Source organism: Mesoplodon mirus, assembly GCF_964341445.2.
Source record: "Mesoplodon mirus genome assembly, chromosome: 4".
Taxonomy (NCBI): domain Eukaryota; kingdom Metazoa; phylum Chordata; class Mammalia; order Artiodactyla; family Ziphiidae; genus Mesoplodon; species Mesoplodon mirus.
Window position 1 is genome coordinate 55943260 of NC_138979.1, and position 18738 is coordinate 55961997.

General features: G+C 35.6%; 1 protein-coding gene across 5 annotated transcripts in view; it reads right to left on the bottom strand.

Moving 5' to 3' along the window:
* The window catches only part of DENND4A (DENN domain containing 4A), a 133887-nt gene that overhangs the window by 29864 nt on the left and 85285 nt on the right, over nt 1-18738 (bottom strand). For 3 of the 5 annotated variants that reach the window (XM_082617729.1, XM_082617727.1, XM_082617728.1), the window contains 9 exons: nt 15383-15516; nt 12833-12968; nt 12252-12458; nt 12031-12159; nt 11623-11764; nt 11101-11232; nt 8484-8600; nt 7740-7868; nt 1530-2629 (listed from right to left, as the gene is read on the bottom strand). In XM_082617729.1, the coding sequence (XP_082473855.1) occupies nt 1530-2629; nt 7740-7868; nt 8484-8600; nt 11101-11232; nt 11623-11764; nt 12031-12159; nt 12252-12458; nt 12833-12968; nt 15383-15516 (2226 nt within the window). The remainder of the gene's footprint in view (nt 1-1529; nt 2630-7739; nt 7869-8483; nt 8601-11100; nt 11233-11622; nt 11765-12030; nt 12160-12251; nt 12459-12832; nt 12969-15382; nt 15517-18738) is intronic. The other 2 variants (XM_082617730.1, XM_082617731.1) reach the window with 2 other exon arrangements.

Here is an 18738-nt window from a genome sequence, read left to right on the forward strand (position 1 = left end):
ATAATTACCTGGTGAAATTTTGCATGTTTCTAGTTTTTTTCTCACCCTTTTCTCTATTTTCTTGGACATATTTTAATTACTTCAAAATATCTTGCTAATTCAAATATTTAGATCACCTGAAGGTCTGTTTCCTCCATCTGTTTTTCTTTTGTTTTTAGTTATGGTCCTTGTCTCTCAGTACAGCTTTTTTTTTTTTAATATTTATTTATTTGGCTGCACTGGTCTTAGTTGCAGCATGTGGGATCTTTGCTGCAGTGTGCGGGATCTTTAATTGTGGTGTGCGGGATCTTTAGTTGCAGCATGCAGGCTCTTAGTTGAGGCACGCAGGATCTAGTTCCCTGACCAGGGATGGAACCCGGGCCCCCTGCACTGGGAGTGCGGAGTCTTAACCCCTGGATCACCAAGGAAGTCCCTCAGTATAGCTATTTTTAATTCAATAATAGAATATAAAAAATTATATATAAAAAACCGTTAAGGACTCCAGTTGATGTTCTGGTCCTCTGAAAAGGACACACTTTTTCCTTGTTAGAGTAAAGGCTGATTAGTTTAATCTAATCACAGACTGAGCTGAGTCCAGCCTAGGTTGCAGTTTTGGTCAGGTTCAGTCTACCTCTGTTTTGCCAATGCTCCTAAGGCATAGCAGGAATTTGAACTAAGGGCCTGGTGTGTACACCAAAGCTTCCCTGCCCTCACTTTCCCCAGCTCCCAGCAGCTTATGAACTAAGTAAGCTATTGTATTCCCAGCTCCATGAAACTGCTGAGAACTCTTATTTATCAGAGACTTTCTGCGTATGTTTTCAGACTCCTGTTTCATGCAGTATCAGTATCTGGAAAATGTCCTGAAGGAAAAAACGTGTGTATCTGAGGACCCTCCAGTCTCTATTTTTGTCTTTCCAGCTCTACAAGATCCCAAAAGTCCTGCTGGCCCCCTCACCTCTCCACAGTCCTCTGATAAGGCAAAGCCTGGATTTGCAACCTCTTGCTCTGTGCTCAGAATAAGCAAATGCCCTCAAGGAAAAAGTAGGTATAAAACTTCAGCGCATCTCTGCAATTCTCCTCTCTCTAGAATCTTGCCCCTCTACTTTCCAGTTGTTTCAGCAGTTCTCTGATGACTTTAAACAAATACTTTCCATATTTCATCTAGCTTTTTGCTTTGGGAGGTATGCAGGTGTATCACAAGGAATTCCATCCTAACTAGAAAGAGAAATCCTATGTCTGGCTGGTAATTTTTGAAGGCAATAAATAATGAAGCTCAGTAAGCATTTTCATATGACTCTAATTTTTACTCCAGCTACAGATCACTTTCTTTCAAAACTGAACTAAAAATATAACCTTAGTTAGTGGATTCTTTCCTTTCGAAGTTATTATTCAAGTCCAAATTCTGGTACTTACAAACCTTATGCATCCCAAGAGTCCTTTCTGTAAAGCTGTATTTTAGGAGAATGGTAAAAACAGACATCTTTGCAAGTAAGATACTTTTGGTGGTGGAGGAGGGTAAAAGGAAAAGTAGAAAACACTGCTAAACCTACCTTGGATGATGTGGTGTACATGGTGAATCTTGAATACCATTTGCTTGCTTTCTCTGCAACTCCTTTTCCAGCAGTGAACATACTGTTTCTTAGAACATCTAGTTTAGGTACTAGTAGTGTATCTAAATTAAATGAAGGTGATGAATGGGTTAATGCATCTTGAGATTCTTCTCTAAATGGGCAAGTAGGTGAGAAGGCTGGAGAAGACCAGAGTCTATCCCTTGGTCTGTCTTCGCTTTTTGAGTAGCTTTTAGATTTGGTAAGTCTCACTGGCCCAGGAGAATTAGGAGGCAGGCTAGATCTTCTGCATGCGTTGACCAACGTTGGACTTTTCTTAGTGGTTACTTTATCATCACAGGCCCGTTGTAAATCAATGCTTGGTGTTCGACTTGTCAAAGGACTGCTCATGTTATTCATATACATCACAATTTCTTCAGCTAAATCCCGCCTAGCAGATGGTGTTGAAACGCTTTTGCTATCATCTTCCTCCTCTTCCTCCTCCTCTTTTTGCTGCTGTTCAGTCTCAGCAACCAAAAGAGAGAGGGGATCAAATCCTGTTGCAACATCAGTTTTTTCGAAAGGTTTTACTGAAAAGCTGCTATTCAAGCGTTGACTCCTCTTAGGATTTTGTGGAGCAATGTACCCCAATTTTGATCCATCTGTTTCATTGTCTAAGTCTTCTAAGTCAAAAATAACAGGAGAATCCACTTTATCTGCCAAACAATTAGAACCATCAAAAGGTGTATCATCATCACTAGATTCCTTCTCTATACTGTCTCTTTTTGATCTTAAAGATGGCTTTCCAATATCAAGACTATTTGGTCTTGTGCTTCTTGAGATTACATTTGAAAGAATTTTTGCATCAGCTCCTAATTTTTCAACCATATCTCCAGGGTTTGCTTCCTGGTTAATTCTATTGAGCATAAGTCCCATTAGTACTCCTCCACTAAGATTTCGGTTTCTATTTCCCCAGGACATTTGCTGCTGCAAATTAGGCTCATTGTCACTTTTATGTCTTTTCCTGAAGCATCTACTTTGAATGTTTCCTGTTTCATTTGTATCCTCAAAAGATGATATTAAGAGCGGCTCAGACGTACTTTCTAAAAAATAAGAAAAGTGTTTTTAGCCACAAAAATGTAATATGCAAATATAAGTTGTCTTAAATATTTAAGATACTAGTAATAAAATGATAACAGCAAGCACTTATCAACTGCCTGCTATTTCACAGATGCTATACTAGGCACTTTACTCACATTATCTACCATAATCATTCCAACATCCTTATGGGTAGAGAAAGAACTGATAGATTACCTAGCCCAAAGTTACCCAGTCCTTAAGTGAGAGAACTGGGATTCAAATCAAATATGAAGGGTATGATCTGAGATATAAGGATGCACTGCTTTTTAAAACTTGTAAGTTAAGATTAATATTTACCCTTGGTATATTTAACAACAATAATAATGAATTTATATCCATTTCACTGAACGGGTTAAATAACAATGGTTATACAATTGTGGTTGTGCTAGACGACCTTAAGATTCTGAGTCTTCCGCCTATAAAAAGAAAAACAAAACCAAAAACACTAAACCAAACCAAACAAAAGGCAGCTATGTGAGCTTTATTCATAAATAAAAATTATTTTTAAAACTCCAAATCCTTATGACTATAGATGTGGCTAAATAATTTTACCTTTGCTTTACATACTGATTCAAGTTTATAATAGTCAAATGTGAATGGCCACTTTCTATTCAGAAACACTGTTCACTGCTTTTTACCAAATTACTTAGGTACCTACGCTGAAAGCAGAAATCTAGATTTTTGATCACTTTAATTGTCCTTATGTGGGAGTCTTCTAAAGCATTAGTCTAGGTATGGTATTGTCAACTACTCTTTTTTTTTTTTTTTAATAAATTTATTTATTTATTTATTTTTGTTTGCGTTGGGTCTTTGTTGCTGCGCGCGGGCTTTCTCTAGTTGCGGTGAGCGGGGGCTACTCTTCGTCGCGGTGTGCAGGCTTCTCCCTGTGGTGGCTTCCCTTGTTGCGGAGCAAGGGCTCTAGGCATGTGGGCTTCAGTAGTTGTGGTGCACAGGCTTAGCTGATCTGTGGCATGTGGGATCTTCCCCGACCAGGACTCGAACCAATGTCCCCTGCATTGGCAGGTGGATTCTTAACCACTGCACCATCAGGAAAGTCCTTCAACTACTCTTTTTACATGATTTATCCAACAGAATTAGCTCTCTATAATGAGGCAATTCCTAAAAATGTGCCTTTTTTCCTATCATATGATGTATCTGGGTAACAGGATAGGAGATAAAAGGGACTACTAGAGACCATAAAAGCCTACAAACTAATACTGTTTAATAAGCATACAGCATTAACAAGGAAAACAGTATAGCAGAGAGGTAAAGTGTCTTCTTTTTTCTGTATCAGCTTATGATTAAATATATAAGAAACCAAGAACATACTTTCTTCTGATATTCTGGGAAACCTGCTTAACAGGTTATATATTATCAAAGACCTGGAGCAATCTTATAATCCAAAGATGTAACTCTAGGACTGCATTTAAATAGATGTGTTCCTTTGCAAAGTAAGAACTATGCAATGGCCTAAAGACAAATAAAGCTGGTTATCAAATTATACCATGGGTTGGCAAACTACACTGCTGAGCCAAATCCAGCCTGTGGACTGTTTATATACAGTCTCAAATGGTTTTAACATTTTAAAAGAGTTGTAAAAATCACGCACACAAAGAACAAGCAATAGAGACTGTATGTGGCCTGTAAGGCCTAAAATGTTTACTACCTGGCCATTTACAGAATAGTCTGTCTGACTCTAAGTTTATATACCTGCTAAATTCCACCAGACTAGGCTGGATGCTGCGCACCTCTAACAGAGAGGCTGCAAACTATTTAACTTCCTTGGGCCTGGTGGCTCTATGACATAATTCTGGCAAGTGATAGTAAAGTGGTAGTTTTTGAGGGTTTCTGGGAAAACAAGCCAATTTTTTAAAGCATATAATAGGTTTCCTAGGTATGAACTAGAGTTGTTAGTTTATCCTTAAGATTTTTGACTCCTTTACCAGGAAAGCAGACGTTTTCCCAGAAACCCTCAAAAACTACCACTTTACTGTCACTTGCCAGAATTATGTCATAGAGCCACCAGGGCACGTGGGCTCAGTAGTTGTGGTTTCCGGGCTCTAGAGAGCAGGCTCAGTAGTTGTGGCGCATGGGCTTATTTGGTCTGCAGCATGTGGGATCTTCCTGGACCAGGGCTCGAACCCGTGTCCCCTGCATTGGCAGGCAGATTCTTAACCACTGCGCCACCAGGGAAGCCCTTACAGCCCTTCTTGCCAGTATTTAATATCAGGGTGTTTTTACATTTACTTGATTATTTGATTAATGTTTTCCCAGCCCTCCCATGTACTTCTCTATGGAGGCAGGGACCATGTTTATTTTTGTTCTTTACCATATCCTCAGTAGCACCTGGCATATGGTAGCAGGTATAGTAGGAGCTCAAAAAATAATTGCTGAATGAATATTGTCTGCAGGGAAACAACTGTAGCCAAGAGACCAACCCAGAGTATAACATAGTATAATATATTATAATATGACATGTTACAGCTAAATGTGGTAGCTAAAGGTAAAAAGTTAAAGCACACTAAAAGCAGAATTAGGCTTAAAAAAAATTTCAGAGTATGTTTTCATACTTCAGAGCATGTTTCATTTCAGAGTAAACTGTCTTGTGATTGAATTCTCAGTAATTCAATATACATTTATCAAAATGTTAAAATTCCCAAGATAATCATGAAGTAACCATAGGATGATGATTTTATTTCAATTACCAAGCAAACATTAAAACACTTCTTTGGGGCCTCCCTGGTGGCGCAGTGGTTGAGAGTCCGCCTGCCGATGCAGGGGATACGGGTTCGTGCCCCGGTCTGGGAGGATCCCATATGCCGCGGAGCGGCTGGGCCCGTGAGCCATGGCCGCTGGGCCTGCGCGTCCGGAGCCTGTGCTCCGCAACGGGGGAGGCCACAACAGTGAGAGGCCCGCATACCGCAAAAAAAAAAAAAAAAAAAAACAAAAAAAAAACACTTCTTTGGTTATTCCACTCCCACATCTTTTAGAAGCTGTCATTTATTTATATAATGATATAAATAAAATATACTGTACTGCAACACATGAAGAAACTTGAAAGGTGTTTTGAATCCTAGCAAGTACTAGTATGTAAGAAAAAAGTTACAGAAAAGTAAGTATTCCTATAAATCCCACATATAGTCTTTGGTAGTAGTGATAAACCCAGAGTACTTAACAGATGGGAAAGTTTTCAAGTCAAAAATCTTAAGGATAAACTAACAACTCTAGTTCATACCTAGGAAACCTATTACATGCTTTAAAAAATTATTGGCTTGTTAAGCACAGAGGAAAATCAAAAGCCAGATGCTGAGTCAGATGCTTATTACTATGACAAAATGTCAGAATCAAAGGATGGTTTACAATCATATGAAAACAGAAAGTTCATAAAAGCAGATCTTAAGCAAACGGCAAGCATGAATAGACAGTAACGAAAGAACAAGAAAGCAAAGACTACCAAAGGCCAGTTATTAAGAATTATAATTAGACAATGATTAGGAAGGACTAAATGGTTGTGAAGCAATTACATTATACCAATGAAAAAAATTTTAATGTTTAAGTTATAACAATTATCTAACAAGGAAATGCAAAGAAAGAGACAGTTATAGATCATTTAACTTTTTTTTTTTTTTTTTTTTTTTTTGCGGTACGGGGGCCTCTCACTGTTGTGGCCTCTCCTGTTGCGGAGCACAGGCTCCGGACGCGCAGGCTCAGCGGCCATGGCTCACAGGCCCAGCCGCTCCGCAGCATGTGGGATCCTCCTGGATCAGGGCACAAACCCATGTCCCCTGCATTGGCAGGTGGACTCTCAACCACTGCGCCACCAGGGAAGCCCCATTTAACTTTTTTTTTGATAGCTAGAGCAGGGGTCGGCAAACTTTTTCTGTCATGGGCCAGAAAGTAAATATTTTAGGCTCTGCAGGCCATACAGTCTCTGTGGCGACTCCACAGCTCTGCCAACATAGTGCCAAAGCAGCCATAGACAATATGTAACTGAATGAGCTGGGTGTGTGACAATCAACCTTTGTTGATTGTCTGAACTTTCATATAATTTTCAGGTGTCACAAAATATTTTTCTTTTGATTTTTTACCATTTAAAAATGTAAAAAACCATTCTTAGCTTGTGGGCCTGTACAAAAACCAGGCTGCAGGCCTGGTTTGGCCCATGGGCCACAGTTTGCCTACCCCTGAGTTAGAGGCATATCTAACTATGCTGCAGAAAAACAAACATCTTCGCAGCAGCAGGGCCCTTTATAGAGATATTTCAGCCTTGACAGCACAAGTCCTTCAATGTTTGTTTAGATTATAATGATGCAGAACTGAGCTAATACAAAAATAAAATAATGTAATTATGAAATCAGACTATTAACACTAGAAACTCTGAATCTTATGTCTGTTTAGTGCCCCCCAAAACAGTCTGATGAAAAACTTGTGAGACCAGGTATTATCCCAGATCCTAAAATGACTTTCCCATTAACTAGCTGAGAACTTATGGGACCTGCCATTAGTCCGACTATGCCTGAGTTTTCTCATCTTTGAAAGAGTGCTAATACCCCCCTCACTAATATAAGCACTGCTGTAATAATAAATGAAAAATAATATATAAAAAGTGCTTTGAAAAGAAAAAATATTAGGTATTGTTATTTAAACTACCTGAAGGACTATCCTTTCGCCTCTGAAAAAACAGGAACAACACGAAGACTAAGGAACTCTATGCTTCATTTAAAAATTGGTGAGGTGTCTGGTACCCTCAGATTGATCATCTCACTTGCTCCCTACTTCCCCCTTCCCAAAACTCCCCACAGTCCAAACTCAGAAGGTATCTTGTAGGTATGTCCCTTTACTTTGTTACAATAAAAGCTTGAACAAACTATACTATAAAATACAGAATTTAAGCTTCTAAACTATACCATGAGAGGCTGCACAAGTATACCAAAAAAACAAAAACAAAACCAAAACTAAAACAAAACAAAAAAATGAAAAAATCCCTAGAGAATTAAGACTTAAAAAATATATTCACTAGAAATACAGATACAAGTTATTCTGCACATAACAGACGAATACCATTCAACTTACCTGTGCTTTCTCCTGATGTTTTATCAGCACTGTTATTTGTAGCACTGAGGCGAACTATACTGGAAGAACTTTGATAATTGAGCTTAGGAAGACAATCAGCACTTCCCTTTGCACTCTCACTCTCTGACACTGTAAAGATTAAAATGCAACTGTTAAGATGAAATCTATATACATCAGAGGAGCCATAAAGAGAAGTAGCTTTTAGTTCTAAATACTTCTACCAGAAAATACGTGATGAGAAAATATTGAACACCTCTATATCTATATTTGTCAATCACAAATAAGTGATACCATTCATTCAAGTCCTCAAGGTGTGTATCAAACAACTAAGTACTGGTCACACATGAGGTCCATGCATACATTTTATATTTCTTCTTTGGTTGTGAAACACTGCTTTGATGGGGGGAGGTAAGCAGGAAAAATATAAGTCACAGACCCTTAATAAAAGCATTAAATAAAAATATTGTTAAGCCCCAGAAAAGAGCCACTGTTTGAAGAAATATATATTTCTACTACAAGAGTAGTATTTGATTGGAGGGTGTTTTGCCACTGAGACTACAAACTTCACACATGAAGTACTTGTACACTGGAATATTAGGTAGTGTAGAGGGCTTTTATAATGGGAGGAAATAGGAGTAACAATGGGAAAATGAAACATAAAATTAGTACTTTTACACTTAAAGTCACTCGACTTTTCTATTAATGTAAGCTCACAGTTTTATACAATATCAACTTAGTACCTACAGGAACTAGAATCACTCCCTTTCTTATCTTTTTCTTCTTGAATGTCCTCAGTAGATGTATCCCCTCTTCTAACTTCATCCTTAGATAGTGAATTATATCCAAGGTCAGACTGGCCACCTGGAAAAAGAAAAAGACAAAAAACCCTATGCTTTTTATCATAAACTTCTTTAGTAAGAAGAACTGGAATTAGAAGCAACACGTTGGTGTTTAGATTTACTCATAGAAATTTTTCTGGATAACTTCCAGTTGAAAGCATTAGTTTGTTAGCTCCTCCCCATCTCTATTAACATAAGAAAGGGATGATCACAAAATAATTTATTTTTAGTTTCACAATGTAGTCAACAGTAATTATGTATGTTCACACTACTATCTGGGCTCCAAAAGACACAGACAAACCACACATTCCTTATACAAGTCCATCACCTTTCTAGGTGAAGGTCTGAGATCCAGCTAAGCAATGGAGAAGAAAAATCTGCATGGAACTCCTAACAAAACACTCACACACAGGTCACTGGAGCCAAATGTCTAAATCATCTAACCAAAAAAATGGGTTTATTTAAATTTATTGATAGGTAGTTATTCTGAAAATTCAACTGAATAATTACTGAGTTGCACATGAGTACAAATACATGGGAATGAGAAAAAAATCTAGTGTTAAAGTTATTAAGAAAAGCAAACTTTGCATCAATATAAGAAAACTTCTAATACACTGTTCTGTTAAAGAGGCTCTCTGTTATTTTCAGCAAATTGTTTTCACTAGAGTAGCATCAAAATATAAGGTTTTGAATTCTAGTACTCTACCTTAGGAGACATGATTTTAAGTAAACCACTTAACCTTTTTGTTTGAATCTCAAGTTCCCAGGTTAATAATATAAAAGGTTGTTATGATTATATGAGTATATGACTGCATAAAAAATGGTTTTATAAACTTGCAAAGAACTATCTAGGGAAATTGTATTAAGTATCGTTAGGTATTTACTTTAATATCTTTGTTATAATTTTGAGTTTGGTATTTTTTCTAATCAGTTTCATCTCTATTTCCAAAGAAACTATAAATTACAAAACGTTAAGATAATCTTGATAAAATTCATGCTTTTATTATAAGGTTCTGCACTGCTTTAAGATGGACTTTTTTTTTTTTTTTTTTTTTGCGGTACACGGGCCTCTCACTGTTGTGGCCTCTCCTGTTGCGGAGCACAGGCTCCGGACGCGCAGGCTCAGCGGCCATGGCTCACGGGCCCAGCCACTCCGCGGCATGTGGGATCCTCCCGGACCGGGGCACGAACCCGTGTCCCCTGCATTGACAGGAGGACTCTCAACCACTGCGCCACCAGGGAAGCCCACTAAGATGGCCTTTTTAAAGGCCACAGTTAAAAACAAAAGATGGATTTCTTCATTTTTAAGAGATAATGCCTAAGGATGACTACTACAACTCTGTGATTAAATTCACAATTGCATGAACAAGAAACAAAACCAGGGCTTCCCTGGTGGTGCAGTGGTTGAGAGTCCGCCTGTCGATGCAGCGGACAAGGGTTTGTGCCCCAGTCCGGGAAGATCCCACATGCCGCGGAGTGGCTGGGCCCGTGAGCCATGGCTGCTGAGCCTGCGCGTCCGGAGCCTGTGCTCCACAATGGGAGAGGCCACAACAATGAGAGGCCCGTGTACCACAGAAAAAAGAAAAAAAAAAAAAAAAAAAAAAGAAACAAAACCAGGCAAGGAAGAACAACATATCAAAGCACATAGCTTATATTTATTACTCTTAAAAGTATGCATAAAAGGAGACAGACCAACATAATGTTAAAATTTGCAGAGACAGAAGCCTCCATATTTTATTATTAATGCTTGGATTTTTAAATTTAAAGTTTCTGTCCATTAATAGGTAGCTCTTATACTGTATTCAAAAGTCATGTCTAATTTTTATAATAATGAAATGGACAGAATTACTTAAATAATTTAGGTGTATCAGTTTTAATAATACTTAGAGAAAGCTTATGTACAAATCTTATATTTTAATGAAATTAAGTCATCTTCAGTGCTAGAATGTTGCAAGTTTTATGTATATTTTAAAATTTTCATTATAGCTTTTAATTTTAATATAGTTTAAGACTCACAAGAAGTTGCAAAAAAAATACAGTAGAGAGAGTTCCTGTGTACCCTTTATCCAGCTTCCCTAAATGATAGTATCTTACATGAAACATGGGACACTGTTAAATCTTGGAAATTGATGTTGATATGGTATACTATTAACTCAGATCAGGGATCTAAGTTTCCTTTTTTAAAATCCTAACAACATTAAAAAAACTATAATAACATGTTCATAATACAAAGAAGCACTTATCCTAAGAAAATGATATGATAAAGAGACCTGTGTACTATCCAGAGTTAACTGGATTATCATGGACTAAACACTCGAATACTTTCTTAAACTTTCATTTCTATTCAAATAGAGAATGAATAAAATTGCATAGTTATTAAATACAATGTCATATGCCTACCATATAAAATTAAAAAGTGACAGTTACATATATCACTGAAAATTAAAATCTAAAAAAGACAGGCTAGCAAACCTAGTTTTTAAAATGTATTGTAATAAATGTATACATAAGCACACACAAACCTGTACTAGATCTATCATCAGAAGCATACACTTTGATTAAACCCGTATTAAAAGGTGCCTGCTCCACAGTGTGTGTCCCATGACCACTATCCATGCTGCCATGACTAACAGCATCCAGGTCACTGCCATCTGCTTAAGAACACAATTTGACAGCATTTTACTACTCACGGAGATACCAAAAATACATATTAGTTTGCTGCTCAAGTTAATAATCTACTAATACTGAACATGACAAGCGTCACATAATTAGCAAAATACAACTATAACAAAGAAACCTATTGTGAATTATTAACGAATACTAAAACAAGACCACCAAAGGTTGAAAATTTAACAGTTACAAGAAAATAAGTAAAATTTGGTGTTTTTTTAAATGGGAAGAACACTCTAATATTAGAATTTCCTTAATGGAAGAAAACATTCAATATTTTGAAACTAAAATTTCTAAAAAGTGGAAATTGTAACTAGTCAGTTAATTTTAAAGAAAAAGTACAACATATACATCCCTTAAAAACTTCTAATTACCTGAGAGAGTTGTTTGTGATAAATGTGCGTGTTTCTTTAAAGCTCTTTTGAACTGTGCTACTCCTAAAACAACGTTTCTCACTTTTGTCCAAAGAAAATAGCCACTACGACTCCTTGAAGGCCAGGTACTTTCCAAAACAGCCTATTCATTTGACAAAATAAAATAATTAGTAAAATAATTTTTATAAATGAACACCCACTGGCTTTAGAGTTAATCTAAAGAATAAGTAGATTGTATAATCCAAAATATCAATAGAACAAAAAAATCTTACTTCCAATTTACAGAATATATTTTAGATACTCTAAAATAAATACCAAATAACCCCTGCATCATTTATTTCTGCCATTAAACTAAGGTTGTAAAATCACAAAAGTTATACTCTTTCTCCATTAAGTCAAAATAATTACCTTATTATAATAACCATAAGTTATGGCATTGGGGTCAATACCAGCTTTCTGCATTTCAAACAGCACTCGAACTGCAAGCACTGGCTGATCATACTGCCCACAGAGCTGCATAAGAATGCGGTAGCACACCTGGAACACAGTAATTTCGAAAGTGTACAGAATCAAAATATCTATTACATAAATCTGGAATAAAATAATGCATTTTAAAGGATAATTGTTACCTCATCAGGTGGATCCATCTTCTTTGACTGCATTTTTTTAAGCACATCATAGGCTGTTTTCAGAGCCCTGACTTTTGAATGACATACTTTCACATAAGCTGGGAGACAAATAAACCACAGCCCGTAACAGTGACGCAGTAGACACCTAGACCACATCTGAGGAATGGAAGAGTACCTCTTGGCAATTTTATGGGCTGACTTAATTTCCTAGAAAAAATGCAAGGATCTTATTAATAAATTTGCACACTTAAGCATCCTTATCCTTAACTGAAGGCTGAACAAGTACAACTCACATGCTTTTATAATGTTTCCCTAACAAAATCTGTCTATAATTAATATATATTCAAGTCTCTGCTTTAATCTGTATTATACAATATGTAAAATAATGTTCTAGGACAAGAGAACTGGTTAATTTTTTGAAGTCAGATTACTCTAAATTTTCTTCAGAATGCTTCAGGGAGCATAAATGATCTACTAATAGTTATATATGGGGTAGTAAAGTATATTAAGGGAGGAAGAGTGTCAAATTTATTTCTGTTCTAATACTTGATTACATGAAGAATACAAAATTATCAAAGCACCTGTTTTGTTCTTCTGAACATGGGAGAAGGGCTACTAGGACTACTTGATTTTGAAGGCAATTTGCTCTTTTGTGTTTGTAGAAATCCTTCAGGTCTCTCAAATAAATTGTTCCTAAGAACTGGAAATCCATTATAGCTGTTTTTGAAAAGAAAAAAAACAAATCTCAAGCACACATAGGTGATCATACTGGTTACAAGCTAAAAAAAAATTATGACCAATAACTTATTTTAACTTATTAACTTATTTTAACTATCTTTCTCCATCAGACTATGATATATATAATCAACAAATATTCACGCTAATGTTGCTTTTCTTACTATAATAATAAAAATGTAATAGCCAAATACAGATTCAAGTATGTATTTTGGAGGGAAAAAAGTGAAATACATTTAAATTTTGCTGAACTTGACACCAAACTCCAAAGTAACTCAAAAAAACTTTGTAAGTTAGTATTCATGTAAATAAATAGCAAACATATCAGATAATACGGGCAAAAGGCCCAACAAATCAATACTCTTTCACACAGGACAGTTATTAATATCACTGTTTGGATTAACATATTACTGTAGAACCTTCCTCTTAAAAAATGCAAATAACATAAGTCAACCAGGACAACCTATTACATTATCATGAATGGATTTAACTGGTAAGGTAAGCTGATTCAGGGCCTCATTTATGAGAAAGAAAATTGAAGAGGTTGGAGAAGAGGAACAAAGGTTAGAATAGGCAACTCTATGAGGAGGTGGGCCTAATTTGGGTGCTAGAGCAGAGTGTTTGGAGCATTTAAAAGGTAGCAGCAGCTGGGAAAAAGACATGCTAAAACGACAGAAGAAGCCCCTGAGGAGAAAACTTACCCTACTTTAGAATATTCTTAAAGGCATATAAATAGTTTTAATTAACTAAGAAGAAAACTAACTATAAATAAAGATAAACTATATCTATTATACATTATTATAGGAAAATCCAGTAGAATAAGAAAATATTAGTCATGACTGAATGTTAAGTAGGAATAAAATAGCAATGAAGTTCAGGAAAACTATGTCCCCTAAGAAAATTCACTGTATGTACATGGTGTGATAATAAGACCATTCTGTGTATCTTATGGAAACTTATTGTCTTATCATTTTATACAGACAATGCAAGTATATGAGTTACCTCCTACTAACAGGATCCACTGTGCCCATTAAAGACACTTAAGGTTTTTTCCAATGATGAGTATGATTACAACAAAATTATATTAGTAGTCTCAAGGGAAAAAAAATGACTTAGATTCTTTAAAAAATGGGGACTTTTTAAGCTAAGTAATTTTCTTATTAAAGGACTAAATCTAAATTTTAAATTAAAAAGTTAAAACCAAACCACAAAAAGAAAAACAAACTATATTAGTGAAATATACCAAAAGAAGTCTTAGAAGTATATAATGTATGGAAGAGATAAAAGAAATGAGATCTTGTTTAGAAAGAAAAAGAAGAGAAATTATGAGAAATATTTTAAATGTCTGAGAAAAGGCAGACTTCTAAAAATTGATATGAGCAATATCATCAATATATAAAAATTAAGGGTAGGAATCAGGTAGCTTATGAATTAATCAACATTCACAAACTTCTGTTACACCACTTCTTCATCTGTAAAAAGAAGAATTCAATCCAAGTTATAAATGAGGATGTCCTGAAAAATCCCTTTTCAATGAAAATAACAAACTGTGACTTAATGAATAATAGATGTAAAATGGTTTTAGAATCTTTAAATAAGAAATTATTATCGGAGAATTTAAAAAATCTAAAAAAAATTAGTTATAACAAATGTTATATATATCTGTGTGTATGTATATAAATACATATCTAGATATATAGATGTATAATAAATCTACCTCTATCATAACCCTATCACTGTGCTCAGAGTTTTTCACTTTCCCACTAGAATTGAAAACGAGACCAGTGGATCATTCAAGTCTATACCAAGCACTTAGCACAGTACCTGACCAAATTTCCTAAATTAACAATGACCAATCCCAATAGTTCTGAATTTCCTTGACTTTATAAAACTCATGGAAAAATTAAAAGCCTAAAAAAACATATCATCCAAATCAAGGCCACAAATATCGACTCTAAATTAGATTTAATCATTTTTTTAAAAATTGAAGTATAGTTGATAATCCTTTTGTAAACCAAGGTTACATTAACCAGCCTGTGTTGGGGGAGGGGATGAAAGTGAGGAAACCAGCCTTAGGGAGAAACAAAAATAAAAATTCTGTAATAAAAGTGCTGCATTTTGGTGGGGTGGGCCCTAACTTCTTAATCAACATTTATGAGAACATATACTTATGCAGATATAGAGAGCTTCTTAAGTCTATAGAATGCAAAATTATATATTTTTTCTTTTTATACCTCAAAACTTAGTAATGGATGTGGGATAAGCTTGCTTACCACCTAAAAATTAGGGATCTGTAAAGTTTGGATTTTTGAAAATACCACAGTCCTTAGAAAGCTACGTCACAGATGATGGATTGCTTCTCTCTTTCAATCTCAAACATTCTGCCTCTTGAATACCTGTACTGTAAAGGGGGTTCTTCACCATTGGGTAGATGGGGGATCTCAGGTGGTGTTACAAAAACAGTATGTTCACTTTTGAAAGATTCATCCAGTTCTATAAGTCGCACTTCACCACTCTTGTCCATATCCACCTGAAGGAGTTTAAAAAACATACATTAAAAAAATACATTCGCCAGACAAGTGTTTGTCTATAGGGGAATGGTTAAATAAACCATTTACACAACTGGATGCAAAGGAACTATCTTTTTTTAAAAAAAAAAGAATGAGCAAGTCCTCTATGTAGCACTATATAAAGCTCTCCAGGATAATTAAGTGAAAATAATAAGATTCAGGACATTGTATATAGTATACTATCTTTTAAGAAAGAGGGAAAAATTTTTTTCAATTAAAAAAAAAGAAAGAGGGAAAAGTAAGAACACATATTCATTTTTTGCTTGTAGTCACATAAAGAAATACTGAAGAATACTTAAAAAAAAAAAAAGAGGGACCTCCCTGCGCTTCCACTGCAGGAGATGCAGGTTCGATCCCTGGTTGGGAACTAAGATCCTGCATGCCACGCAGCAGCGCGGCCAAAAATAGGAAAAAAAAAAAGTAATTATCTATTTGGCTAAGGGGAGATGAAGGGAGTGGACAAGAATGGGACAGGACCAGATTTCCCAATTTATACCTTTTAATGTTATTTTTGCATTTTGAATAATGAAAATGTATTCAAGAAATACTATTTTTAAAAATATTATTATATTAACATATAATATTAAAACATACGTGTGTGTGTGTTGAGAATACTGGGTTCTGTCTTTGATTTCTACTAAATATAACGAATTTCCCTAAGTTCTTCCAGCATATGTAGAAGCACATTTGAATTAAATTCTAGTCACATCAATATTTAAAGCATTTTAGTAGTACTGTTTCCCCTAGGTACTCTATGGTAATAGTCATAAAAAATAAAAACTTCATAGAATCTAAACTTCCCAAAAGGCACTCATAAACTAAAGAGCACGACATTGATATTAATTTAAACCAGATGTCAAACACAAAATGACAGATGACAAAATATAACTCACAGAACTTTTCCAGGTTAGACAGAATTAATGTCACATACTAGCCAGGAATAAATGGGAAAAAAAGAATTATTAACAAGTTAAATCTTAAGATAAGGATTTAGGGCAGAGTATACCAAAAAAGGACAGTGACAGCTTTAAAGTTTTTCTAACTTTTAAGAAGAGTTGATACATTCAGAGTCTTCTTATATAAATTGTTATTTATAATTTCACAGCATTACATGCTGTAATCTCTAGTATCAACGAATGTTTTTAATGGTGTATCCAGACATTTTAGACAACAATTAAGGCGAGTTTCAGAATTATAATTAATGACAGGAGAAAATGTTCACAAAATAATGATAAATGAAAAAAATCATACTACTAAATAATATAAATGTGTGTGTGTATACACACACACACACAGAATGTGATTCTAATTTTTTTGAGTGTCCCTATCTGTTATATAGATATATTTCTGAATGTGCACACTTTCTCTCATACACACAGATGCACATACACATCTGTTATCAAAATGTTACCTATGGGTGATGGTATTACTGGCAATTAATTTTCTTTATATTGTTATTTGCTTTCCAATTAAAAATAATGAATATTATTTTTATTTGCTTTTTAAAAATTACAAAAGTAATAAATGCTCAGAATAAAAATGTAAACAAGGCAGACTATATTGCTTTTAGAATAAGCACTTATTTCAATCCTGTTGAAGGATATTTGAAAGTTAATCAGTATAAAAGAAGGTGCCTTTCTTTTTAGCCTGTCAAAAAGACTTTTATATGGTAAAACTAGCAATGATACAACAAATATAGTAAGCTGGATAATCACAAACCCTGCTGGTACTCAAAACTGGTACAGTCTTTTTTAGAAAGCAAGATGTGTTTAAACCTTATTCTTTCTTAGAATAAGTTCTAAGGAAATAACCTAACATGAAAAAAAGCTATCAGTATGAAAGATGTTTTTTTTGCAGGACTGCAATAGCAATAAATTGGAAGTCATCTGCATGTCAAAAAATAGGTAAATGAATAAAGGATGATACATAGATGAAACATACAATCATTCAAAATGAAAAGAGTGAAGGTTATGCAGACTCCTGGTTGAAGAAGACAAATTAAACACAACAATTTACCTTCAATCCTTCCTGAAATCTCACCAAAATGAGAGTAAGGAGATTAAAAAACAACAACAACAACAAAATGAACTGGAGAGAAGACAACAGCAGAGCTGAGTTCAAAACATTTTAGAAGCTGCAAAGTAGATTGATGAGACCTGTCAAAGCTGAAAGCCACATATCTGGCACTGGTGAGGGGATAGAGGAGAGCACCCAAATAGTCAGCCATTTTGCTCTACGGAGCACCAGAAAGGTCAGGAATGAAAAGCATGATGCCCCTGAAGATGGGAGGGCAAGTGGGGTTGAATTGGGAGAATTAGTTAAATCCTGAATTTAAGAACTCCTAGATCCCTCGCCCAACCCAGTATAGTTAGGCCACTACCTCTTCCCAACATGGCATAAGACTAGGTTGGGTCTTTCTGAGTGAAGAACCAGAGGGACTTTAGACTTGAGGACACTGGGCAGAGTTGAGGAAGATGAAGAAGGTTAATAAAAACAGGTGAAGTGAGGAAAAGCCTACATGTTACAACAAGTGGAAAATCTTAGTTACCTTCCCCACTCAGCTCTGAGAATACTTGCAGTCAGGCTTATGCACTCCAGGCTTGAGACTGGAGATACCTCCTGGGGAAACTACGTAGCCTAAAAGAAAAGAACTATAGACAATGATCAAATAGGGACTCTAATGAATTAGTTGAGTTCCTTTATGATCATCAGTCTCATACCTAAGGAAGCTCCAAGCCCCACCCTCCCAGAAAGAGCTCTAATGAGTTCTCTGTGCCTCACACTTGACAATGAATACCAACCAAAGATCACAAAAAAACCCAATAACTTGAAAAAGAATAAAGTAAACAAATATTAAAAGGTATTTAGAAGAAGCAGAGACAATGCAAGGGGGAAAAAAACCTTCAAAATAACTGAAATGAATAAGCCTACACCCATGAAACAAGAAGATGCTATAAGAAAGGAGCATTCAGGGACTTCCCTGGTTAAGTGGTTAAGACTCTGTGCTCCCAGTGCAGGGTGCCTGGGTTCAATCCCTGGTCAGGGAACTAGATCCCACATGCATGCCGCAACTAAGGAGCCCATCTCCCACAACTAAGACCTGGTGCAACCAAATAAATAAATAAATAAATAAAAATAAATATTTACAAAGAAAAAAAAAGAAAGGAACATTCAGAGAATGA